The sequence below is a fragment of the Alosa sapidissima genome, chromosome 18 (genome assembly GCF_018492685.1).
Source record: "Alosa sapidissima isolate fAloSap1 chromosome 18, fAloSap1.pri, whole genome shotgun sequence".
Lineage (NCBI taxonomy): Eukaryota > Metazoa > Chordata > Actinopteri > Clupeiformes > Clupeidae > Alosa > Alosa sapidissima.
The window spans coordinates 15825745-15853214 of NC_055974.1; the positions used below are offsets into that span (position 1 = coordinate 15825745).

General features: G+C 42.8%; 3 protein-coding genes across 4 annotated transcripts in view; 1 reads left to right on the plus strand and 2 right to left on the minus strand.

Moving 5' to 3' along the window:
* The first annotated feature begins 447 nt into the window (after positions 1 to 447).
* pnp5a (purine nucleoside phosphorylase 5a) lies at positions 448 to 5078 on the plus strand. Its single transcript, XM_042069330.1, has 6 exons — positions 448 to 784; positions 1684 to 1853; positions 2003 to 2106; positions 2290 to 2465; positions 3746 to 3936; positions 4594 to 5078. The coding sequence occupies exons 1-6, from the start codon at positions 762 to 764 to the stop codon at positions 4827 to 4829; spliced, it is 900 nt and encodes a 299-aa protein (XP_041925264.1). The 5' UTR covers positions 448 to 761; the 3' UTR covers positions 4830 to 5078.
* Positions 5079 to 6780: 1702 nt separating this feature from the next.
* On the minus strand, positions 6781 to 10218 carry dusp19b (dual specificity phosphatase 19b). 2 transcript variants are annotated; one of them, XM_042069353.1, is made up of 4 exons: positions 9891 to 10217; positions 9745 to 9791; positions 7967 to 8119; positions 6781 to 7613 (listed from the first exon to the last, which is right to left on the minus strand). In XM_042069353.1, the coding sequence occupies exons 1-4, from the start codon at positions 10111 to 10113 to the stop codon at positions 7431 to 7433; spliced, it is 606 nt and encodes a 201-aa protein (XP_041925287.1). In that variant the 5' UTR covers positions 10114 to 10217; the 3' UTR covers positions 6781 to 7430. The 2 variants fall into 2 exon arrangements, with proteins under 2 accessions (XP_041925287.1, XP_041925288.1); XM_042069354.1 differs by lacking the exon at positions 9745 to 9791 and having other exon boundaries at positions 9916 to 10218.
* A 785-nt stretch (positions 10219 to 11003) lies between these two features.
* capn1 (calpain 1) overlaps positions 11004 to 27470 on the minus strand; it is a 37929-nt gene continuing 21462 nt past the window's right edge. The window contains exons 5-22 of the mRNA XM_042069209.1: positions 23039 to 23172; positions 22166 to 22334; positions 21311 to 21394; positions 20758 to 20843; positions 20326 to 20400; positions 20018 to 20178; positions 19076 to 19236; positions 18931 to 18942; positions 17845 to 18056; positions 17707 to 17746; positions 17468 to 17533; positions 17257 to 17314; positions 16907 to 16971; positions 16048 to 16116; positions 15710 to 15788; positions 14868 to 14984; positions 14488 to 14546; positions 11004 to 12622 (exon numbers count right to left, since the gene is read on the minus strand). Of these exons, the coding sequence (XP_041925143.1) occupies positions 12596 to 12622; positions 14488 to 14546; positions 14868 to 14984; positions 15710 to 15788; positions 16048 to 16116; positions 16907 to 16971; positions 17257 to 17314; positions 17468 to 17533; positions 17707 to 17746; positions 17845 to 18056; positions 18931 to 18942; positions 19076 to 19236; positions 20018 to 20178; positions 20326 to 20400; positions 20758 to 20843; positions 21311 to 21394; positions 22166 to 22334; positions 23039 to 23172 (1674 nt within the window). The 3' untranslated portion in view covers positions 11004 to 12595. The remainder of the gene's footprint in view (positions 12623 to 14487; positions 14547 to 14867; positions 14985 to 15709; positions 15789 to 16047; positions 16117 to 16906; positions 16972 to 17256; positions 17315 to 17467; positions 17534 to 17706; positions 17747 to 17844; positions 18057 to 18930; positions 18943 to 19075; positions 19237 to 20017; positions 20179 to 20325; positions 20401 to 20757; positions 20844 to 21310; positions 21395 to 22165; positions 22335 to 23038; positions 23173 to 27470) is intronic.

Consider the following 27470-nt stretch of genomic DNA (forward strand, 5'->3'; position numbering starts at 1 on the left):
AACGGATGTAACTTAAGCCTAGGCTAATTAAAAAAATTAAACCTTGCCGATTCTTTTACAATAACAGCATAAGTGAGCCTCAAAGCATGATACAACTAAAATATAGGCTACCTGTCCTGGGTAATAATTAGTAGACCTAGGCTATAAGAAACATGTTTTTGTTTTTGAGGTTGGCCTTGGCTAAATGAAAGAGCATTGCCTGTAACAGGTGCAGTTTACAGTGTCATAAAAATTAAGTAATAGGCTAATTGATAAGGTAAGCTATTACGAAACACATGCTGGTTTGTTTATTTTTCCGAAAGTTATCACTTTGTCCCTTTTGAAGGCTACTTTACAGAGGACAGTTTGCCGTCGGTCTCTACCCTACTGCGCTGACGTCAAGGGGGGGTATGCGCCCATCCAAAAAGGGTGAGTCACCATTCGCGTAGCACGTAGGGGTTGGATCGGCAGAGGGCATGGGCTCTATAAATTAACCGGCTTCGCCAACGTTCTTTTATGATAGCAGGAATTCCTCAGTGGAGGCAGCTAACAACACAAAAGAACTCCTTGGCTTTTTAAAAAAGCGTTTTTACTCGTTTTGGGCTACGACCTCTTTCTTAGGCCTACATTTTATTTATTCTTGTGATCGAAAACGTCCGAGTAGGCTGCGAGTAAAGTGACTCAGAAAGTTTGTCTTAGAGTGATATTGGTTTGCAGCTTATAACCTAATCGGGTTAGTTATTTTGTCTTTGAGAAGAAGGATTTTGAGGAAAACGTGAAAGATGCACCCCGAAGAGAGCACTGGGTAAGTGAGAACTAATTTGAAATGCTTTCTGTACTATCAGATGAAGTTCATGGTAGAATTGACATTTGGGGTGCAAGGTTGCATCATTCCGCGTGTCTCTGGTATAGGCTAGCCTACTACCTCACTTGCTTAGGCTTTGTCGTCTTTCTAGCGTAGGCTAGCACGTGGTGGGTTTCCGCCTGAAGGCAAAGCGCGGTTACGCGACCTGGCGACAAATCTAACGATAACCCTTGACTTAAGGCCGGATCACAAACTTCAGTTTCATGACTGGTGTGTCGAGGGATATGGGTTTAAATACATTGAGTCGGGGACCCATGTTCTTGTGTTTGTGTACGTTATCAGTTGTTGCGTGCGGTTTTACTGTTATCTGTGTGGGCTGCAAATAAGGAAATTAAGGGTCCTGTAACATGTGGCCTTTCAGACACCTGAGATACCATATGTCACACCTTGATCATGACTATATTCGCCAGTCAGTCTATTGGCAGTGAGCGTGACAGTCTGACCTTAGCTCGTGTTACAGTGTTGCCAATTTGGGGATCCCGTGGTCGTGGGCGTTTCGATCACGCTGCCTTTACCAGTGTGGCCAAAATCAGAAATCATAAACTTCTGTACCTGCAGGTCTAGCGTCTGAGCCAATTTTAGATTCTCACTGCTGAATGTTGCACAATTATGTTGAACTGCAAGCAAACTCCGAACTGAAGATAACCGGGCACTTTATCTAAAATGCAATACAACCGTGTGAAAACATTGCATTATCAGGCAATTTTGTATTTGGGTGTTTTGACCTTTAAGTTTGTTGACATTTGATTTCAGTGTAATGTGACTTGGAGCCCAGGCGGCAGGCCTCTGGCCACAGCTCGATAAGGGAAATAATGAATGAATCTCTGCTTCTCTCGCAGGTACAGCTATGAGGAGTGCCGTGCCACAGCTGATTGGCTGATGGCCCAGATGGACGTGCGCCCCCTGGTGGGAATCGTGTGTGGCTCTGGTCTGGGAGGACTCGCTGAGATGCTGAAGGACCAGGTGGCCTTCAACTACAAAGACATCCCCAACTTTCCCCAGAGCACAGGTCAGTTTGTGTGTGTGTCCAGATTATGACAGTCAGCACACTGTGACCGAGTGACAGAGATTTGTGCCTGTGTATACTTTGTGCTGAAGCCCTGTTCTTGTGTGTGTGCTTATTGTGTTTTGACCGTGTGTTTCATGTTGGTGTTCTAGTTCATGGCCATGCTGGTCGACTGGTGTTTGGGACCCTGAAGGGAAGGGCATGCGTGTGCATGCAGGGACGCTTCCACCTCTATGAAGGCTACCCCATACAGAGGGTGAGGATCTCACACACACACACACACAGGCATATACACACTCCTCTTCAGTTCCGTCAATAATTAATTCCATAAGCAAAAGAAGAATATATTGTCAGCAGTATTTGTATTATATGACTTCTGTGTAGTGCCATTATTATTATTATTAGTATCAGTCCCACTCAAGATCCCTTTGTGCCTTAGATCACCCTGCCAATGCGGATCTTCAAACTGCTGGGTGTGGAGACGGTGATTCTGACCAATGCGGCTGGTGGCCTCAACCAGGACTACAGGGTGGGCGACATCATGATCATCAAGGACCACCTCAACATGCCTGGTTTTGCCGGCAACAACCCACTGGTTGGCCCCAATGATGAGAGGTGAGTGACTATGACTAGATGGAAGGAGCCTATCTGTGATGGTAGATCCCAGTACAAGTACTGTTTTCTAAGCAAGGGTTGATTCATAACTCTAACCCGACTGGTTACATTCGATTTAGAGTCTGCTTTATTGTCACGGCACAAGTAAACTACCACTACAACTTAATGCAGTTTTACATCTAGCCAGCAGCATAGTACATGAAGCACTGTTGGGGCGTTACCTAAGACCGTTCTTGGGCCTAAGGGTTTTTAAAATCGTATCAGAAAGGTTTGATTTCTCTGGCATCCAGTAGCACGGGTAGATACAGAATGTTGTGTCGTGCGGGCCCATTTCAAGGTCTTACGATAAGAATGTCCTCGGAGTGTAAATGCAGATACAGATAGCAAAGTTATGACTCGTAAATGTGTGGCCTGCGTGTCGATGGGGTTTCTCACGAGTCTTCTACACTCCAGCTGTGTAATTTCCAACCTGTTGACTTATCAAATTAACCAAGACCTCAAGGTCCTGAATATCCGTTCCAAGGCGTTAGCCATTAAGCTGGCACAAGTCAAGTAATTAAAACCAATATATATGGAGAGACGAGTGATGTTTGTATGGGTGGCGGGGGAGTCTAGTATTGATGCTAAAACTATAATGACGAACCTTAGCTGGTGAAATTCTTTGGCATTGTGCATTAAAGCTTAACTGGCAAGATCTCATGACTCATGAGGTAATTAGCCTCGGAAAGTATGCCGTGTCTATGTGGGTGTAGCCCTTGGGCAAAATAAGCTACAGTATATGAAGAGTTCAGATGCAAAACCCTCTAAATCCGTCTGACCACTTTTCTTTTAAATGAGCATTTTAAATTCAGGCTCCTATAGGTTTTTGCCTATCGATATTTCAGACCAGGAAGAGAGTGGTATTTAGTGGGTTTAGAAGTTAAATTATTTGATTAGCGTATACTATGTGTAGAGAGCATCCCCTCACCATCTTTATCTCATTTTTGACATGGGTGGCATTTAGAGGCTTTTGCGTCTGAACCCTTCATATGCAAAAAGTCCAAGTCATGCAGTCTAGCCCTTGATGGATGCTTTACATTTCTATGTATGTGTCTTTCAAGCCTGTTGCATAATTTGAAGAAAGAATGGGAGCAGGCATTTTGTACTAAATTCATCTATCTATGATGAAGTAACATCAGATATAATGACTGCACTGAATCTCTCTCTGGACCTAGATAGGGTTTCACTCTGAATTTGAATTGTATGGACTGTAACTCACTCCTTTGCTTTCTTTCTTTCAGGTTTGGAGTGCGTTTCCCCTGCATGTCAGATGCGTATGACCGCGATCTTCAACAGTTGGCCTTCGACGTCGGGTCAGAGCTGGGCTACAGCGACTTTCTGCGGAAGGGTGTGTACTGCGTGCTGGGCGGGCCATCATTCGAGACCATTGCCGAGTGCCGTATGCTGCACAAGCTGGGCGCTGATGCCGTTGGTGAGTGTCCCATCTTCACCTGTGCATACTTCTCCTCGTCATCCTTGTCTTTTTCCAGAGATAGAACTATATATATATATATATATATATATATATATATATATTCTCTCCCCCCCCCCCCCCCCCCCCTTCTTCTCTTCCGACTCGTTGCTGTTGTCACACAGTGAGCTGTGTGATGGCACCGAGCCCAGGAATGATCGATTGAGTGTGCAAATCAACCAATAAAGAAATGGTCCTGCAGTAACACAACATATTAGCTGTAGAGCATATAATGAAATGGTGTGATTCTAATAGAGCTGGTTTTGGCCTGGGCTGATGGCACTGATATTCTAATAGAGACACGGATACAAAATAATCCTGAGGGAAGTTAAGGTGTCCGCAGGGGAACTGGTGTCCAATAGCTTATGAGACGTGCAGAGAAACACTCACAGCACTAGGATGGACATACAATTGTGAGATCTTATCCACCAGATTTCACATTCTTGATAGGGACCTAACACTGTGATTCAGTATGCACATAATACATGCATATGAATTATTTTCACATAAATGACAATGCCAAGATGTAGGAAGGAAGGATTTCTGGATGTTTGGCAGGACTGAATACATTCTAGAATGCTGTTTTTAAGCGGCGTCCTCCCTCTCCCTCCCTGACAGGAATGAGCACGGTTCACGAGGTCCTCGTCGCCCGCCACTGTGGCATGCGCTGTTTCGCCCTGTCGCTCATCACTAACCAGTCGGTCATGGACTACGAGAGTGAGGAGAAGGCCAACCACGAGGAGGTCCTCGAAACCGGCAAGCTGCGCGCCGAGCAGCTTGAACGTCTCGTCGCCAACATGGTCATGCGCATCGAGCGCAACAATAACAATGACGACGACATCAACCTGCATTAAGCTGATTGCATGTGGCCTGTTCCCAGCTTGACTTCTTGTACATAGAACATTCCCCACCCCCACTACCCTTAGGTTGGGGGGGGCCTAAGAGAGCCTGGGGTCATTTGGAGAAAGCAAAGGTCAGATATGGCACCTGTTTTCTGGACCCTCTCAAAATGAGGTCACAGCAACACAAAAATATGAGAGTTAAGGTTTTTTTTTCTTAATATCTGTTGGGTTTTCGTTTTTTTTTTTTTTTTACCTTACTCTCAGAACTATTCACTATGATCCTGCACATTCCTGCAATGCTCAGAGGGATGTCCTTCATCAAGTGCCTGTTCAACTGTTTTTAACTTAAATCATTTTTATGTCTGTTTCTGTGCTTCTATGTTTAACTTAGAGGTATGGTAGAGATATGAGACTTGTTAATGTATTGTATTATGTTGTCAATAGATGTACAATAGAGTTTCTTTTCTTTCTTTAACATAAATGTTATGTTACTATTTATTGACTGTATGGTTGCCCAAAAGTGTGTATCAGGGACAATGCACAGACTTCCGATGACTGGAATATAAGGTAACACTGCAAACAGAACTACTGCATGCCTGTGTGTGTATGTGTGGATCATTTGCATTGTTGAAGCTCTCAAGTGAGCTTTTTAGTTTCTTTAGTACTTTTTTTTTATTTTATTTTTTTTATCCCTAATCTGTCAATTGTATTGAACAGAAAGAGAAATGCTGTAAAGATTGTATAAATAAAGTTATTAAATAAAATTAAGTGTGTTTTACTGTGTTCATGATGGCGAGAGATGAAGAGGAATTCTAAAGTGTGAACTTGATGACCATGCCTAATCGCTGAGCTCTTAGATGAAGTCCTTCCTCAAAAGAAGACCGTTGAGTAACGGCTCCCACACACAGCTGCGTGCATCGCGTTGCTGGAGACTCATCCCATTCACTTTAAATGGGCTCACGTGATCCGTTGCCGAACTGAATTGTGGGTCCGTCGCGTCGCGTTTCTCCCGCTGCTCGCGTTGTTCAGCCACAATCTTTGGTTCAGCTGTTGCTGCACCGACAGACTGCACCGACCAATCAATCCAATCTACGGACGGCACCAACCAATCACATTACGGTTTTACTTCAAGTCATTTGCATAGCTACCGTCGGGAACACCCACTGGAATGCGTTGACTGAACGCAGCTGTGTGTGGGAGCCCAGCACAAGTTCGGAATCAGGTTGGTCAATTCCAGCACTGACCTGCCAGATTTTCTTGAAATATAAGGGTGTGAATGTATATACAGTATTATAAGCGGATCATGTAACTTTATCTTCTGGAAGCTTCAGGTTAACTTTTGTTAAATTTTATTCTCAGATAGCCTGGCTAATAATTGTCTGCAAGTCTTGCGTAGGCGTGCTCCTTGTCAAGGAATTGTTCTATCCAGTGTATCACTAATTACAAAGGTGCATTTGAGTGTTGGGCCTGATTACCTTCAAGGGGTACTTGTAAAATTCCCCTGTAATAGTCCTCCCTCAGGAATAGGATATCCTTGTTTGCCTGTGAAATTACTAGACCTTTATGGCATACCTAACCAAACAATAGAGTAGTTGTGCAACTCTGGAGAAAATGTCGCATCCTTAGGAGATAGACTTCCAGGAATACACCCACTCAGCTATCGGAAAGGACAATCTCACTGGGACCTATTTTTACATATCAAGACAACACAGCAGTTGTGCAACTGTAGAGGGGTGGGCTGAGAAGTTAGCAAATGAAGATGAGACTACCACGGCCTTTGGTCGCATACTTTCTGCTACAACATCCGATGCTGTTTTATCAAAGGCTGCAGTGCACATTTGGGTCCGGTGACATGCCCCAGGTCACGATAACGACCTTTATTGCCTTTTGTGATATGGTGTCCCTTCTGTGACAGTCACAATAAAGGGGGTTAGGCAAAGGAGTAACTATTTACAACTGAAAGTAGTACTTTTAACTGTGGTACAAAAAAGTTATTTTTATTTCAGTGCAAAACTCGTTGACAAATAAGTGCAGAGACATACATAAAAATACATCTGGCACAATATAATGTGAAAGTAGCATATCTAAGATACACAAGCAGACACAATCACACAAAAAGCAGGACCCAATTGCAACCCCCCTTCTCAACACACACAAACACTGAGGTGAAAGGCAAGGGTTAAAAAGGGTATCCTCCTTGCCAGACAAAGGAAAGTTTGGCTTGATGGCATTGTTGAATCACCGTCATGGCAACTAAGAGACTGGTCAAAAATCTACCATTAAACAATGGCAGCTGCTCAATGAGTCTCTCAGAATATGCATGTTGCCTGGTTACAGCTAAGCCCTAAACCACACAGAGGTGCATTGCAGAGGTTGCCTTCACTGGGTGGGCTGTATGTACTCCACGGTACAAGGGGGGCTACACCAGGTGGGCAACCAAAGCATTTCGTTAAAATAATTTGACAAGACTGGTCTACTTTTTTCTATGTAATGCGCCAGTATCACGTCTGGTGCAGCAACTTCCACAGATTATAGCGGAAGGAAGTGAATTGTTGGAGCACACTCCGCGATCGGGTGCGCATCAGTTACATGCCTGGTGTACCCCGCTGTAATTCAGGGCGTGTAGCTCTTCAGCTGCTTGAGGAAGCCGGGGTTGGGGCAGACCGAAGGACGTGCGGCTTTCACAGCATCAAAGGCCTCTTGGAATGAGAGCGTGTCCCGAGACATCAGGTACGCCATCGCCACCGAGGCCGAGCGGGACACTCCTGCGTTGCAGTGGACCAACACCACGGCGCCCTGTCACACACACACACACACACACACACTGATTGACTAATTGATTTTGCCTTTTATTTGTCTCTCGACACCAAAATACATCTTGTTGAAAAAATTGTTTTTAAATTGTTTTTAATTGTTTTTAAATTGTCCTAAAATTGTTGAGAACTGCTCTAAAACTTAAACTGTTTACTATGTTGTTAGTCGCTTTGGCTAAAAAGCGTCAGCCAAATGTAATGTAATGTAATGTAATGTAAAAACATGAGGATAAGGCAAGCCCAAATGCATGTTGAGGAAATAATAATTTCAGTACACAGTAGACTTGACCTTTTCTATGCTAAGCAAATTGACACACACACAGACACATGCTTTACCTGGTTTCTGGCTTGGTCTATGAAGGCAAAGCACTCTGGGAAATACGATGTAATGTCAGTTTCAGGGACATCAAGCACGGTAACAGTTTTACAGTGGAATAAGTCAGGAAAGGCATTCTCTACTCCGTAGGCTACATTTAGGATGTGGGTCACCTATAAAAAAAAGTCCACAAATGTCAAAAACATTAATTATAGGTCATAAACAATAATAAGACTGAATATAAGCAGATACTTTCTAATGAGGAGAGAGCACTCAAAAAATCCTCCATAGAAATGCATGGGGTTAGTTACGCCAATATGGCCGTTGTCTACACATATCCAAAATTCAAATGGGATCACCTGAGATACTGGGTATCTTACAATTGACAAGTACATTACATTACATTTCATTTAAAAAAAATATTAAAAACCCCATGATATCCAAGATAAGTAAGTTAAGAACACTGACCTTATTGACCTTGCCACTGAAAATGTAACAGATCACGTGTGCGGTTTACCAACATGAAAATCAATACACAGAGCGTGATCCCCTGTGACACTAAATGTCAGGCATTGTTGGATCGGCCTGTGCAACAGCTGCACTTGATCATTAAGTTATCCTGCCTTCGAGGGCCTGCAGAAGAATTTAAGAATCTGCCTTTGGGTCATTCCATGCCAAATCAACATGTTTTTAATTCCTGCCTGACTCTCTTGGGTTTGCTTCATACTTTCTGAGGATAATGGTATGTACCCAACAATGACCATGCAATTTGCTTCTATTACCATTATTTCTCAGATATGCAGGGCTACAAAATGGGGTTATAGCTCTAATAAATTAGGGTTAAATAAGATTAAGTTCTGTAAGTTACTATGAACAATTCATTGAATTAATTGACATTTACAGGGAGTGTTCTACAGTTGAATGTTTGAAAGCTATGACTTGATGGAAATTGCATGCAACAACATTTGGAGTAACTGAAAAGTTCTAACCCCACCCCTTCTCATCACATCTCCATAATATTTCGATAATGCACCCAACATATTGCACTTCTTTGCCACGATGAGGCCCACTGATATTGCACACTGTCCTATATTAGAGACTGCACAAATGTACAACAATGAGGTCCCTATTACAAAATACAACATGTTGGCCATTTCTCCACGTAGGCCTATCTTTGCAAAGTTACGCGTCACAGACGTAATCACCGCCCACTTGGATAGGAGTGATTAACGTCACAAAATCTAGACTGGAGTAACTCAACATTTAAGACATAAAGACGTCAAATAGCCCGTAAATATTTAGCATTTAGTATATATTTATCTTCTACTGTCCTTATTGCATAGTTGTGTTTTTATATTATATACTTTTAATTACTTTCTGCGGTTAGTGAATGCGTGTGTGTGTGTGTGTGTGTGTGTATGTATGCTACTGTGACCTTGAATTTCCCCTGGGGATCAATAAAGTATCCATCTATCTATCTACAGTATCTATGTATCGTTATCTATCGTTACCAAATTGATAGCCAAGGAGCCTGAAGTGAACACGCATGTATGGCTATAAAAACTGTGCCTTCATTTTACAACTAAACACGAAAAAAACTTGTATAACACCTGAGCCAGCTCCTTACTATGTGATCTCAATGGCAATGCAGCGTTTGTTTGCACCTCCAAAAGCATGCATGGCGTGTTACCTCCCAAAAACGCCCACAAATACCCGTATGTTTGTGTGAAAGAATTGTAGCACATTCCCTCCACGGACCCTATTTATAACCATCATGATAACAGTTCGACAACATCACCTTGTATTTTCTCAACGTATCAATATCTTGAGCAGCATCTTGGGACGCTGAAAGAAGAACATAATTTATTAGACCTGCAATTCTGGGCACTGTCCGGTTACGCATAGAAAACGCTCGGCATATGGTGATCAGGCATGATATCTTACAGAGCAAAAGAAATGGTTTGATTACACCAACTTGTAGGTCCGCTCTCAAGTCCTGGACAAACCCGCAGGCTGCCTCAGGCTCAGGGAAGCATTCTGTAACTTGGACTGAGGAGCCGCTCCGAGTTTCTATTAATTGTCTTCCGGTTACTGTTGTCACTCTCGTAGACTGTTTCTTCAGATGTGATTTTGAAAATCCCTGAATTTCACTAGCTAGCGAATTCATAATTACGACAGTATCTGAACTGACCTATCCTTATAATTTAACGTTATTATTTGAGTTGGAAAATCAACCATTGCTGTCAGTGAAAATAATAAACTGACATCGGTAGTAAAGATTATATTTCCGGTTTGTGAAAGTAAACGACTTAAGAGTCCTCTCACTAGTTATTATTAGAACCTCTATAAATAGAACGGGCCTTTAAGGCCTATAACTTGCTATAATAATAATAATAATAATAATAACTAGAAAATGTAATGCCAGAGGAATTACAATAGTGGATGGAAAGCTGCTGGCTTAATGTTGGTAGGGAGATTCCTGAAGAAAAAAAAACACTGAATCACTTAATCTTTGAGTTCATACAAACCCTCGTACCAAAATACCTTGTGTGTCAAGGCGTTCTTGAGATATAACACTCAAGGTGTTTTTGACCTTGACATTTGACCTCCAACATCAACTCACTTCATCTTTGAGTCCATATAAACACTTGTACCAAATTTGAAGCATATGCGTCAAACCGTTCTGGAGATATAATGTTTTGTGTTACAATATGTTATAGAATTCAAGATTTTAGCACTGTTACATTCATGACACTATACTTTTACAACTGTAGCCTACTGCACTTTTTATGGCTGCATCAAGGTTGTAACAAAGGTACATGTTAAGTTAAATTATTAACAAACTATAACATATTTTTTTAAAAATGTAAAAACTTTCATGGAATAGACATGTATCACTCAAATTTCACAGCTCTCAAGTCTATCATCTTTGTGTAAATCAAATTTGGTGTCTTTGTGTTAAATGTGACTGTGCTGGGGATGTGTGGGAAGTGGGAACACAGTGGGAAGATACGTTGGGGTACAGAATCAGTGTAAAGAATGAAGCCCAATCTCAACCCAATTTAAAAATGTATTTATTCAACAACGTTGACAGAAAAAAGGTGCAGCCTACATAATAAAAATCAATTCAGTAGAGACTACAATGAAGTGACAGCAAGCACCATTTCACAATTAATCAAGGTTGGTTGGTTAGCACATAAGGTGCTTATGGCATGTTCCGTAAACATAACATTTTGGCCATTGTCCATATTTGAGGAATCTATGCACCCTTAGGCATGTCAACCCAATGCACACTATTATGCCTGTCCCTTTTTGGCGTCACTTTTCGGCATATGCTGTTGTTCCCATATATTGTTGATCCTCTTACACAATCTCGGGGTCATAAATTGGCAGGATAAGACTCATTTTTGTTAGGTTATTAGAAGTATTTAAAAACAGCCTCTCCCAACACACACCGATGATTTATTAAACCCACCCCCAAAAACAAGTTCATTTTGTACAAAAGCAAACATGCAGTGCAGTGTAAAAACATAAGCAGGGAATTTCTGACTTGTGACTGACATTGTAATTATGATTATTGGCCACTGACATAAAAGCAGGCAGTATAGAATGAGTGACTTCTGTGAACGAGTCCTCAAACAATGATCCAATGTGTTTGTAATGTATTATCAAAACATGGGTGGCTTTCCTGACCGGATGTGAGTTAGCTACACAAATGGCTGGCTGAGACATAGAAAAACTAAGTAACTCAAAGAGTCCACCGTAGCTTTAAAGTTGTACTGTGATGGTACTGTGTAAACATGTACTTCCCCAACCAACTTTAACCCAATATCTTTGTAGAAGTCTAAGGTCATCTAAACCAGGACTCTGGCATGAAAAGAACCTAAATTCTATATCGCTCAAGAATCTATCCCATCATTGAAGTAAGATTTCAGGTTTTTTGGCATTCAGTGGTTATGTATAAGATGCTGAGATGTAAATAGACATTTGGCAGTCACGAGGCAGCAAAGGCAAAGCCTCAATAAAGTAGCATGTAAGCAATATCCATGATTGTGAATGCTGAGTTTTACACTCCATTACTCCAAGCAATGGCAAGCATATCCACATAATTTGCATTTTGCCCCAAGAATATATTTTGGTATATCTTTGGTATTGAGAATACCACACAACATAGAATAAAACCTAAAATTGTTGATTTGGCAATCTCTCACCAACCCTTGATATGTCACTTCATCAGCTGATGTTACCTAGTATAATGATGTTATCTCTCTAATCTGCATAGTGTTTATGCAGTGGGACATAATTTAAAGTAATGTTTTAGGCTAAAACAAGGAATAGCCTATAATACACTTAATCCACATGGCAGTCTCACGGAAGCACCACTGAAGTCCTTCCTTGTCAAAATGGTGATGATTGTAGTAGGACGCAGTGCACTATTTGGCACACACACTAAATGACCAGTCTTGTAAACAGGAACCCACTGTGGGAGGGAAGAGGTTAAAAAGTGAAAGCAGTCTGGCCCGAAGTCCCACCACCGGTTTGGGGTGGTAAGGCGTTAAGGCACGGCTGGTATAAGGGTGGGCAGGGGGTGTGGGTTGGCACAGGGTGCTGGACTGAGGCTCAGAATCTTCAGCCAACATGCAGCCTCTCTAGGCGAACATAGTGAGGGAGATCCACTGTGGAGAGGTAGAGAAGTAGGAGTGAAGAGAGAGAGAGAAAGAGAGAGAGAAGTAGGAGTGAAGAAAGACAGAGAGAGAGAGAGAGAGAGAGAGAGAGAGAGAGAGATGAAATGCTGTATTATTGAATGACATTGACATTGCATATTGCATTTCTTCAGTTGAAGAAAGTTTTCATCTGAGAGAGAGAAAACTACAGTATGTTGACATGAAGTTTACAGTACAAACTATTTACTGGAACTGTAACAGCCATATAGTCTGGACAAGAGGTCAAACGCTTGTTTGTCCTATTTTGTGGGCTGGATAATGCTCGTCTTGCCAGTTTAGCCTTGTGCAGTGACCAATAGAACCAGCAGAACGATCGGGTCACCAGTTCACAATCGACTGGTGTGAAGAACACACGAACAGACAGATAGATAGACAGATAGATAAATAGATAGATAGAGAGAGAGAGAGAGAGATAGACAGACAGACAGATAGATAGATAGATAGATAGATAGATAGAGAGAGAGAGAGAGAGAGATAGAGATAGATAGATAGATAGATAGAGATAGAGAGAGAGAGAGAGAGAGATAGATAGAGAGCTAGAGAGAGAGACAGATAGATAGATAGATAGATAGATAGAGAGAGATAGATAGATAGATAGATAAATAGATAGAGAGATATAGATAGATAGATAGATAGATAGATAGATAGATAGATAGAGAGATAGAGAGAGATAGAGAGAGAGAGATAGATAGAGTGCTAGAGAGAGAGATAGACAGATAGATAGATAGAGAGAGAGAGAGAGATAGATAGAGATAGATAGATAGATAGATAGATAGAGAGAGATAGATAGATAGATAGATAGATAGATAGATAGATATATATATAGATAGATAGAGAGAGAGAGATATAGATAGATAGATAGATAGATAGATAGATAGATAGATAGATAGAGATAGAGAGAGATAGATAGATAGATAGATAGAGAGAGATAGATAGATAGATAGATAGATAGATAGATAGATAGATAGATAGATAGATAGATAGAGAGAGAGAGAGAGAGAGAGAGAGAGAGATAGATAGATAGATAGATAGATAGATAGATAGATAGATAGATAGAGATAAATATATAGAGATATAGAGATAGATAGATAGATAAATAGATAGATAGTATTATTCATCCTGAGGGATATTCCTCCTCTGCATTTGACACATCCGTTGTTAGTGAACACACACACAGCAATGAATAATGAGTACACACATACACCTGGAGCGGTCATTGCTCCGGCGCTCAGGAAGCAGCTGGGGGTTAGATGCTTTGGTCAAGGGCACCTCAGCCATTGATGTGGACATGGGAAAGCATGGTTCAATAACTCCTCCCACCCACATTTTTCTAAGTGGTCAGGGATCAAACCAGCCACCCTTAGGTCAGCAGTCTAGGCACCAGTAGGACACAGCGGCAGCAGGACCATCTGCTTTTAAAAGTTTTGACAACTTCCTCTGTTTCCTTGTTAGAGGATGGGTCTATAAACTCTGGATTGTGTGCCGCCTGGACAGGTTTGGGCTAAGCAGTTTACGAGGTAGGGTGTGAAAACACCTGCATCGGTCAACAGACCCACTAATTACATGAACCTAATGAACTAATTTAACTTCACACCTAGCTCTGTTTAATGACAGAGAAACGTTGGGAAACGTTAATGATAGCATACTAGGGGGCTTTAGGTAAAGGGTAGGCTTTATTAGAACTTGCTTTGTATCATGCTTTGTATCGTTTTGTAAGCTATATCATTATTTATATCAGAGAAGAAATATTTAAAGTACAGTTAAGGTACATAGATGTGAGTGATAAATACCAGCCAAGAGCAAGCTGTGGAACTTACCTGAAAGAAATTGAGGGATATGACACCATCAGAGTCTGTGTCCATCGTCTTAAACGTTTCTGTAGGGAAGAGATAGAGAGGAAGGGAGTTATTAAAATATTATAAAGTCTAAGATATTATTAAAATATTATAAAGATACAGCATATTAATGCACACATGTATGCATGCATACACTTGATGAAAAACACTTCAGATGCAGACACATAGGTCTACATACACACATATACACACTTCAGTGCATATTCTGTGTTTGTGTGTGTGTGCGTGTGTGTGTGTGTGTGTGCGTGTGTGCGTCTGTGTGTCTGTGTGTGTGTGTGTCTGTGTACAGATGTTTATGTGTCAGAGCAAACATGCGGCCCTGTCTAAAGGCTAAAACTCACTGAACATGGTCTCCAGGCGGATCAAACAGGTGACAAAGTTGTCAAAGTCAACCGACAGATCCTCCTCTGTGTAGCGCAGGATGATCAACTGGAACAGGTGATTGGTCAATTTGAAGCCTAAAAGGTAACAGACAGCCACAGCATCCAATCAAAATAAGAAGGAAGGGGATGGGGGTCAACTCATGTTGTTTTATTAAGCTAATAGAGGACATAAAAGCCATACACACATCACTTTTGCATTTGGTTTGGTTTTTAAAATAAGCAGTCATACAAAACACTCAAATAAGGCACCAGATCTTCTCAACCACAGCATATGACAATACAGTTGTGCATTTCAAGATTTAAAAAATCATATTGTGTGTACACAATTATACAACTACAGCACACACACACACTTTTTTTATTTGCATAAAACACTGTTCTGCGGTTTATACACAATGCGGTTAATACACAGGTAATCACTGTATTGTACTGCGGTGGTATGTGAGTAAGTATAAGTAAGTATATAAGTATATATACTTTTTTGATCCCGTGAGGGAAATTTGGTCTCTGCATTTAACCCAATCGGTGAATTAGTGAAACACAAACAGAACACAGTGAACACACAGTGAGATGAAGCACACACTAATCCCGGCGCAGTGAGCTGCCTGCTACAACGGCGGCGCTCGGGGAGCAGTGAGGGGTTAGGTTAGGTGCCTTGCTCAAGGGCACTTCAGCCGCGGCCCACTGGTCGGGGCTCGAACCGGCAACCCTCCGGTTACAAGTCCAGAGTGCTAACCAGTGGGCCACGGCTGTCCTAAGTAGAGTAGAGGGATAGAGGGAGTTTGGCTAAAGGAGGATACCTGCAGACTCCAGGGCCATGCGCATTTCATAGGAGCTCATGGTGCCCGACTTATCCAGGTCAAACTGTCTGAAGACAGTCTGATAGGGCCAGAGAGAGAGAGAGGGAGACAGAGAGAGATTACATAACCTTTATTCATCATAAAAAAAAATTATGCTTATTTGTGGTACTATGGGTACACATAATCACATGGCTCATTGTTACCAGTGCAATATTCTCGTGTGTGTGTGTGTGTGTGTGTGTGTGTGTGCACGTTTCAGCAGGTAGCATTTTAATACATTGCTATCAGTGCAATATTCTTGTGTGTGTGTGTGTGTGTGTGTGTGTGTCACGTCTCACCAGATAGCGTTTGATCTTCTCCCACAACACATGGAACTCAGTCAATCCCAACTTTCCACTGCCATCAGTCTGTATTAATAAGTCAAGGCCACAAACACATCTGCACTGCACTAAACAAGCACACACACACACACACACACACACACACACACACACACACACACACACACACACTACACTTTAAGATACGTACAACTTTTCTGAAACCTGTGTATACAAACAAGACAACACAATATACAACAAACAACTCAACATACACATAAACAAATATGGCAAATGCACACACTGCTTCTATCTTACCACAGATACAGAGCTCTAAACTGGACAAAAGTCCCCTTTAAAAGAAGTTTTGTCACCGCCATCACAGTGCTGAACAAACTTACATAGAGAACCCGTGTTGCCCCCCAGTCTGTTATGTGGATTTGTGTTCATTTGAGTTTATATTTGTGTGTTCCGATGTGATGTGTTGTTCTGAGTGGGGATGGGATATGTTACATATTATATGTCACATGTCTTACATGTTATATGTGGTGCTGTGCCCACATTCGTAACACTGGAACATGGATTTACGTGTGAAAAAGATTATCTGGGGACATCAACTCTATCTATCTATCTTTCTATCTATCTTTCTATCTATCTATCTATCTATATATATACTATCTATCTATCTATCTATCTATCTATATACTATCTATCTATTTATCTATCTATATACTATCTATCTATCTATCTATCTATCTATCTATCTATCATCTATCTATCTAGCTATACACAGTCTCATTCATTACATACTGTCTCTCACAAATATTCACACACAGACACACAGAGAGAGAGAGAGAGAGAGAGAGAGTAAGGATACATCCATCAGGTTGATCATACTACGACAGGCCTCTTCAGTGAAGCCATCAGTCTTCAGGTCTTTATCTGTGTGAAGAGGAGACAGAGAAGAGGTTAGTACAAGACCAGCCTTCCTTCGTGAGGTCAGGTATGGAGCATACAGATTTTAGTTTTGTGATCAACCTCTCTCAGTATTCACTACAAAAACATAAAGTGCCCTCTGGTGATAGAGAGAGGTAATACAACTTTTAGCCAAACTGTGTGTGTGTGTGTGTGTGTGTGTGTGTGTGTGTGTGTGTGTGTGTGTGTGTGTGTGTGTGTGTGTGTGTGTGTGTGTGTGTGGGGTGGGGGGGTGGTTGGATGTGTACTCACGTTTGCCAATGATACGGTTGAGAATGGTTTTAAGTTCTGTGACACTTATCTCCATGTCCTTCAAAAACAGAGAAATTGGGTTCAAAAGAGTTTGTTACAGAGACAGTTTCTATTTTATCTCCGCCGAATTCAGTTGAAGTCCGAGCGATAGATGCTTGAGTGTGAAAGTAAAATAATTTTACATCAACAGCTGACATAATCCATTACTTACCGCGCCAGCTAGCTGTCTGAACAAGCTCTTGAATCCTGAATCAATCTGACTTTCATCCAACTTGGTCTGGAGTGAAGGAAACCAGAGAGAGAAAAAGATCGAAAAGGTTGACAGGGAGAGGGAGGGAGAAAGAGATAGAGCAGTAGAGAGAGGGAGAAGAAGAAAGGAAGTTTATAAACTCAACGGCTATGGTTTCCTGGCACTTTGTTTACTACAATAATGCTTGCTGTCGGCCATACCTCAGTAGGAATATCTGCAACGACGTTGTCATCCAGCTCTCTGAAGAAAGACAAAGAGGAAACCTTATGGCATACTTTGTTCATATATATTAATTTATATACACATACACACACACACACACACTATCCACCACTCACTCGGAGTTGGCAGGCTTCTCAGAGAAGACCCTGAGGACGAAGTCGCCCTCTTTGTTGGGCTCGAACGTGGAGGGCACGATGATGTACTCGCCGGCGGGCAGGCGGCAGCGAGAGCTGACCTCGCGCAGGTTGATGAAGGTCTCGGAGCGGGCACTCGACGCGTTCGTCAGGAAGAAGTCTCGCTTCAGGTGCACTCCCGAACGACCCCGGTACTATAAATACCAGGTGAGATGAGAGAGGGGTCAGGTCACCTTTGACCTTGAGAAATGCGACTTTGTCTTTTGAGATAACTGAGATTTTGAGATATTGGACAAATTAATACAGTAGCTCTACATGCATTTCAATCACAATGTTCCAAAGAGCACAGAGCCTAAATGATAGTAAACAAAAAAATCATATGAAACATTAGTAGTAATACTAGCATAAATTACGTTCAACATTTTATGTCATACAAAATTGTGTTTGATAAGTTCTCTCTGCCATTATAGTGTTAGTCCACTAGGGCAGTGTTTCTTAAGTGGTGGGTCAGGACCCAAAAGTTTGTCCAGGAACCGTTCTGGGTAGGTTGTGGAGCTTGTGGTGAAAAATAAAAAATAAAAACGCCCATTTTTAAATGCTATCAGATCTAATATTGGACCTGAAAGGTGACATCAGGAGTTGAAGACTTCACAAATGTAATGCCAAACATCAGCATGTTCCAAACAAGTAGGCCTACACGCACTTTAGCTCACCGTATGCCTATCAATTGGTTTGATTGCTAAAAAAATATATGGGTCGCAACTTAATGAACATGGGAAATTGTGGGTCCCAAAGCCAGACCAGTTAAGAACCACTGCACTAGGGTATAATTCAGTCCAGTTTGTGTCAGTGATGTTAGGTCCGGTCAAAGTATTTATGAATTTCTGACTGGACGAGAGGCAGAAGGAAGGGGAAGGGGGATGCTACTGTAACACTGTTACTCCAGCCTCGTGCCTATGGCGGAATCAGAACCATGGTGATATCTGCTGCCAACGCCACTCTCACTTGTGCCACATTGCTTAAATCTCTTGAGCCCAGCATCTCCATCTACCTCCAAATTGGACGTACCTGATCTGGAACCTGTGATGAGAAACAAAAAAATTGTGATGTTCAAGATGTTTGATGTCATGATGCGAAAAATGTGTATTACTGTAATGTTGAAGACACTGCAATGGACTTGAGTGATGAACTTGAGTCTTTCGGTCTTTCTCACCTCATAGACGGCGAATCCAATGGTCTCCATGTCTTTGCCCTCCTTCCGCTTCTTTCGACGATCTTTCTGCATGAGAGCTACCAGGAAGCTGCAAGCTGATTGGCCGGATACATCCGGGTGCTGCAGCGCGATCTTGAACTGTGGGTTGATCCAGAAGGTGGCTGTAGAGGAATGGAAAACAATGTATATCTCTTAGAGGTGGCCAATGTTGCTTTTGGTGAGCATTCAGTTCAGAATATTTTACTATATATGCAAACAAATCTGTGATGGCTCAAGCGAGGCTTTGTGAACTTTGTGAAACATTTGAAGCAATGGTCTCTTTGCACAGCATCATCTGTTATAGTCTGCTCCTTACATCTTCACTCCGACACTGAATATCTTGTTTGCCCAATAATAACAATTTTAACTTGAAGAGCCCATTGCACCGGAAAATGTGTCAAAGTTTTGACATTAGAAGGATCCTATGTAGTGTGAAAACTAATACAACAGTGACACCTCTTGGTCATTTTGCATTACTGTTAAAAGGTCTTCAGAAAGTCCAAGACAAGTATGAAACAGCATCCTGTCGATACTGATTTCCTATGGATTTTGTTGATTGTTCAAAATGGCGTATAAACCAACAACACACTGAAAAATAAAATTGTAACCATGGTGATGCAGGACATACAGTAGATGGGTTACAATCTGCCAAGGGATTACTCAATATTTCCTCAATAAAAATATTACTGCATGAATAAGATGCTGTTGAAACTTCTCTGGGTTAACAATGAACTTGTTCAGGCTACTAGCTCAGCAGCAAAATGATGGCAACCAAATTAATGATAATATTAAATATTAAAACATCCCATATTTGAAAATACTGTATTTGTAACCTCCAGGTAAACTCCCTCTCGTTTTCTCTCTTCACCTGACCTCACACACCTGTGAGCTCTGAGGTCTCACCTGGGAAGTTCCTGCATCCCCCAGCGGTGCTGCCCCTCCTCCACTCGCCCTGGTAAAGCGACGTGCTCCACTTCTTAAGGTTCGACGCCTGCAGAGCGTCTGCTGTCAGGTTACAGATCTCAAGACGGCTGAATTCTCGCAAAAAATCACTGAACGACATCCTACAGGACACACAGACAAACACACACTCATACACACATATTTTTATCAATTATTTTCAATACAAACACACACACCAACACACACACACACACACACACACACACACACATACATTGTTTCAACACACATACACATCAGTTTCTCACCAGAACTCTCCATCCTCACTGCGGTTCTGTAGCCGGCCCCTGACTGATTGGTCCACACTCTCCCATTCCCTTGAGCTACAAACAACAGCATTGACAAACTTAGTTAACAACGTACCAACCATTGCATCACAACACATCAACACGTCATCAACATAATTATGGAGTCAACTGATTATTCAACTATCCAAAGTTACCTGGACCTACAGAAGCTGTTATTATGGTAAAATTGTGTTATTGCTTGTAGCCAGGCCATGAATCATTACTTATTATGAGGTATTCGGAAGTCACTTTACAGAGAGCAGGAAAAAGAATTTCTACGAAAACAGATGGATGGATGGATGGATGTTTTTGTGGATGCATGGATAGATAGATAGATAGATGGATAGATGCAGATGGATTGATGGAGTGCCTCTGTACACATGTGCGTCTTACTTGTCGCTCCAGGCTCCAGTCCATTCCACTTCTCCCCAAGGGTTACGGATCCGCACCAGTTTAGTCATGTTACCCCTGTACACCACCTAGTGGACACCACATCAAATTACACCACATGACATTGCCTGTCTGTGAGGTGCATGACATTACAGTGCACAATGACATTACAGCGCACAATGCTCACACCCTGACAAAATACAGAATTATATAATATCACTCATCTAATCATTACATAACATAAGATTATTAAACTAATAATTTCCATGTATATTACCCCCATTGCATTTTCAGTTTTTTGCTATTTACCAAACATTACAATATTTGATGTCTTAGATGCGTTTTAGTAATGTGTAGAACCATGGTATGCTGATGAATCAAACACCTGAAGCTGAGTGTCAATAGGATAGGTAATCCCTCTAATCTACAATTCACAACATCCTTAAATAATCTCTATGGAAATTGGCAATCACTCCAATCTACAATTCACAACATCCTTAAATAATCTCTATGGAGATTGTTTGGGACAATTATCCAGATTCTGGCTCTGCCTCACCTCGTCCACAGCTGTCACCGAGTAGGCGTGACCTTTCACCAGCTTCTTGAAGGTCACAGCCTCCATGTCATGATTGCTGGTGATCTGCGCAGAAGGACGAGGAGGTGATAAGAGATGAAAAGAGGTGATGACAGGAAGGGAAGGAGAGAGGAGTGTTTGTGGAGGTGTTCAACCATTGACATGACAAATTTCTTCCATGACTTTTCAAGAACCGTTATAAATTCTATGGCGTTCTATGACCTCTCAAAACAGAGTACGCAAACTTGCATAATTGTCACGTTTGGGCCTAATTATAAAATGAAAACAACCATTTCAATGAATTAGTCTATAGGCTGATTCAGATATGGCAATTCATTATGCAATACATTATCCATGGCAGAGTACAACAAACAAATGTTTCTTGATTTGATTTCTTGGAAAAAAAACATTTCCAGGATATTGATGACCATGAGAACCCTGTCGGTAGTTAGGTGAGTCTCTCAGAGAAGAGTCTCTCAGAAGGCAGTAAGGCAGAAGGGCTTAATGGGGAGCTGAGAGGAGAGTTTGTTGAGGCAGACACGGGTTAGTGAGGAGGTGGGAGGAGGTGAGTGAGGAGGTTGGAGGAGGTGAGTGAGGAGGTGGGAGGAGACAAGAGGAGGTGAGTGAGGAGGTGGTTGGAGATGAGTGAGGAGATGAGTGAGGAGGTGGGAGGAGACAAGAGGAGGTGAGTGAGGAGGTGGTTGGAGATGAGTGAGGAGATGAGTAAGGAGGTGGGAGGAGACAAGAGGAGGTGAGTGAGGAGGTGGTTGGAGATGAGTGAGGAGGTGAGTGAGGAGACAAGAGGTGGGTGAGGAGGTGGGAGCGAAGGAGACTCACGTCTATGGAGCAGCCCAGGAGGGAGCCTCTCTCTATGGCTCGGCCCATGATGCTGTAGAGGTCAGAGGGAGCCTTACATAGCTCGAACATCTCCGTCACACCGCCCGTGAAGTCCTCAAAGCCCTCCGACGTGCTGCCGCCTGACAGAGCCTCATAGCAGCCGTTCAGTCTGCACAACACACACAGATAGTGAGTAAACACACAGACACACACACAGAAACTGACACTGACACACACACACATATATACAGTACGTACTGACACACACATACTTACAGACACGTGATACACACACATACATCATCTTACCTAATCGTCTTGATTTTCCACTACCTTAGTTGGCCTCTAGACTAGATCTTTCCATTTTTAATAAAACTGCCATCCTATTTTTTCTTTCTTCATCTAAAAAAAGACCTCCCATCCCTCCAGGGATTTGGTTATGTTTCTCATCTCATCACATCCTAAGCAGCTGTGGTCTCTAGCAAAGCTCTCCTCCATGTCCACTCGCTGGACCACCTACTCCCTGTGCCACTCCCGTCCCGAGCCTCCCTCTCAGGCTCTTTTATTGCCCTCAAGTCCTCAATAACACCCATCCCTATTGTTCCCACAAACCATTCCCTCCTTCAGCCTCTTTAATCTTCTTCTATCGACTTCTCTTCTTTATCATTTTTAATGTTTGCCTTTATTGAGCTAGGACAGTGAAGAAGTCAGGAAGCTAGTGGGAGAGAGAGATGGGGTGGGATTAGGAAATGACCACATGTCAGATTTGAACTTGGGTCCCCATGGGCACTTGGACCTCCAAGTTGTGTGGACACTACAGGCACTTTTTGTTGTGCCCCCCCCCCCCCCCCACCCCTAATCCCCCATCCTTACTTGGCGTAGGCCTTCTCCAGCAGGGCGCTCCAGAACTCCCCTCCCTCAGCCGAGTGCACAAACAGCAGCTTTCCATCCTTCACCGGCAGCCGGTCGTCAATCACCACGTCCACCCACTCGCCAAACTGCCAAAACTGCACACACACACACACACACACACACACACACACACACAACACACACACAACACACACACAACACACACACACACACACACACACACACACAGACACAGAGAAAGAAAGAAAAGCAGTCAGTAAAAACGCAAGTGTTGCAGCAACAGCAGAACAGAACAATCTTATAAAACAAAGAGGACAAACAAAAATGTGATTTGAACCTGTACCTGCAATACAAGAACCCTCATCAGTATAGCATCAGTATTTGATCATTCACTCACTCAACTCATTTAATAATTAATTAATATACTTACAAACCAACCACATACTCAACAAGCTTAACAAGCATGGTAAACTGCTTAAGTCTTCACTCAGAGATTTCAAGTTATCTCTTCCTGATAGCAAACAGATAGAAACTTAACACCACCAATATCCAAGTTCATACAGGAAGCTTATCTACACTCCAAACCACTGTTGATTTGCCTCAGGGGAGAAAGTCAGTTACAGAAGACAGCCACCAGGTGGCACTCCTGTACCCCTAACACTGCAGTGGTTCACACATGGCACACAGGCAGGAAGTACGTTCAGTATGCACAGTCTGAGCAATGCTCAGTGAGCACATTACTGATCTAAGAACATGTTGCCTGTCTGGTTTTCCACTATGAATCTCTTTAAAGAAAAGTTGAGGACTGTTGTCAGAGCAGTTGTTGGGGAATACTAGTAAAAGTAGTGACCAGGAAGTGACACCATCTTGGTGACTGTTGAACAATGCTAATATTCTAACACATATAGAAGTATGCAAACAGACACACAGACACACACACACACACTATATGAAGCAGATGAGGCTCTGAGAGACTGCTTCGAGTGCACTGACTGGAGTGTGTTACAGAATGGAGAGGACTTAGAGGAGGTCACACAGTGCACAACTGACTACCTGAACTTCTGTATGGACTTTGTTGTTCCCACCAGAACTGTACGCTGCTTTCCCAACAACAAGCCTTGGATAACCAGCAATGTCAAGACCCTTCTTAACAGGAAAAGATGGTGTTCAGAGAGGGGGACATGGCAGAGCTGAGGCGCGTGCAAGGGGAACTCAAAGTCAAGCTGAAGGAGGACTACAGAAGGAAGGTGGAACAGAAGTTGCAGGAAAACAACTTGAAGGAGGCATGGGACGGCATGAAGATTATCACTGGCCTGAAGAAGAGCAGCAGCTCTGTGGAGGGGGACCTGGAAGGGGCGAACCAGTTGAACCACTTCTACAACAGGTTTGACTGCCCTGCTCCAGCTCCAATGGCCGTGGTCAGTCCACCACCCCCAGCTGACTCAGACACGGCTCTTGTTTGCATGCCTGCCCTACCCCTACCTCCCAGCCTCCCAGTCTCTCCAGCTCTGCATCCCGGTGACACCCAACGACCTAAACCATCATCGCCTCATGTCCTGCCCCCTGCCTGACGCCTCCTTGCCTGTGCCGGTTGAGGTGTCCACGACTCTGGCAGCCTTGACAGGGACATCAAGGAGGTGGTCAAACACTGTGGAAGACATCATGTCTCACCCCTGTCCCTAAGAAGCCACACCCTAGTGAGCTTAATGACTACAGACCTGTCGCTCTAACATCACATGTGATGAAAACAATGGAGCGACTGTTCTTAGGTATGCTCAGACCCCAGGTACGCCATGCACTAGACCCGTTACAGTTTGCATACCAGGAGAAAGTCGGCATGGACGATGCCATCACTTATCTTCTACACAGGACACATTCTCACCTAGACAAGGGGAAAAGTGCTGTGAGAATCATGTTCTTTGATTTCTCAAGTGCTTTTAACACCATCCAACCCCTCAGACTGGGAGACAAGCTCTTGCAGATGGGTGTGGATGCTCACCTGGTAACCTGGATTACAGATTACCTGACCGAGCGACCACAGTTCATCAGACTGAAGAACTGTCTCTCTGACACTGTGATCAGCAGCACCGGAGCGCCACAGAGAACTGTGCTCTCTCCAGTCCTGTTCACCCTGTACACATCTGACTTCTGCTACAACACCGAGTCATGCCACATGCAGAAGTTTTCTGACGATACTGCAATTGTGGGGTGTATCAGGAACGGGCAGGAAGAGGAGTACAGGAGCCTGGTGGAAGACTTTGTGCAGTGGTGCAAACTCAATCATCTTCAACTCAACACTTCAAAGACCAAGGAGATGGTGGTGGATTTCCGCAGGTCTAAGCCCACTCTGCTACCAGTCCCCATTGATGGGGTCAATGTGGAGGTGGTAAGCACCTACAAGTATCTGGGTCTCCACCTGGACAATAAACTGGACTGGTCAGCCAACACTGATGCACTCTACAAGAAAGGGCAGAGCAGGCTGTACTTCCTGAGGAGGCTGCAGACCTGTTCTACCAGTCTGTTGTTGCCAGCGTCCTCTTCTATGCAGTAGTATGTTGGGGAGGAAGCAATAAGAAGAAGGATGCTGGGCGAATTGACAGGCTGGTAAGGAAAGCTGGCTCTGTAGTGGGAGCTGAACTGGAGTGCATCACTTCAATATCTGACAAAAGGACCCTGAACAAACTGATCAACATCTTGGACAATGAGTGTCACCCACTCCACAGCACTATTGTTAAGCAGAAGAGCCTGATCAGCTGGAGACTTCGCTCGTTTCCTTGCATAAGGCAGACTGAGGAAGTCATTTGTCCCCAGGGCCATTGAACTGTTCACACAGAGCACCTTACCTTACTACGCACAGAGAATCACAGGCTCAGTCCCTGCCTCAGTCATTGCAAGCGCCTCTTGATTGATTAATCACCACTATGTGGATACTGTTTTTAGAATTGATTTAGATTAAGTGTTAGTTAGTATAATTTGTATTTTAGTATATTCTTTATCTTCTACTGTCCTTATTGCTTACATGTGTTTTTATATGATATATTTTTAATTACTTTTTCTGCTGTTAGTGAATGTGTTGTCTGTATGCTACTGAGACCTTGAATTTCCCCTGGGGATCAATCAAGTATCTATCTATCTATCTATCTATCTATAATTAGACCTCTTAGAATTCTTGAGCTCTGAGCTCTCACAAAACACAAAGACAATGGCTTTCTCACAATCATCTAATAACACACTTCCAATCAGCACCCTGTTTGGATGTGTGCTTCTTCCGCTCCACTAAGCTCCACAAAGTCCTTCGGCTCACCAGTATACACATATCCAGAGTGACACTCAGACAGAGCAGTGACTGTGGAACTCTCGCACTGGTGCTCTGGGGCATGTCTAGTGGGTGTTGGCAGACTTGGGGGCTGAGGGATATGCCACCCCTGACATTACAGCGTGGAATGTCAAAGTGGAACTCTGTCCCAATGCTGAATGCAATGCTGAAGGTTTGTCCATTTCCTAATGACAAATGTGGCCACATCGCATTAGCTCGCATTCTGTAAGAGATTATGACATAGCTCATTGCCATTTCCATCTAAAACAAGATGGATGAAAAAATGGCACAAACAAGGCACAAGAAGGCACAAAACAACATTCTGTTGTTTTTTCTAAGTCTTTTTGGATGTATTAAACAAAAGTCAAATTGCAAATTGTGTCGAAGAATGAATGCAATGCAAACCACAGTCAATGAAGGGTAAGGAGAGTAGCCGTCTGTGTTCAAACAAATGCATGAATACTTAGCTGTTTGTGACCATATAGGCTAGTATCAATATTAACATTGAAAAGGAGAACCAAACAACATCTTGTAGTCTTAGAGTCATAGTCTTGGAACTGCTGAGTGGTTTTATAAACTGATCTGAAGTCAGTAAGAGCATTCAAAAAGAGATGAGGAAAAGCACTGCATCACCTACTGTGTGTGTGTGTGTGTGTGTGTGTGTGTGTGTGTGTGTGTGTGTGTGTGTGTGTGTGTGTGTGTGTGAGAGAGAGAGTGTGAGACAGAGAGAGTGTATTTATGCATGCATGGGTTTCTGTTTGTGCATGCATGTGTTATGAGTGAGAGAAAAGAGAAGTCTGAAAGTGTGTGTGCTCATCTAAATCTTTGTGTGTGTAAGGGTATGCTAATCAGTGTGTGTGTGTGTGTGCATGCATGGTTGTTTTTGTGTATGGTGTTAAATTTGCATGCTCTGTGGCACTGATCTGTGAGGAGGTGTGGGTACACACACATACACGCACACACACACACACACACGCCCGCACGCACACAACCACACACACAGGCAAGAGGGCTGCTTGAGGTAACAGCAAGGCAAACTCACAGTCTCTCTCACCTCAGTCTCCTCCCATTCCCTCCTCTCCTCTTGTGCTTCCCTCTCTCCTTTCCTCTCTCTCC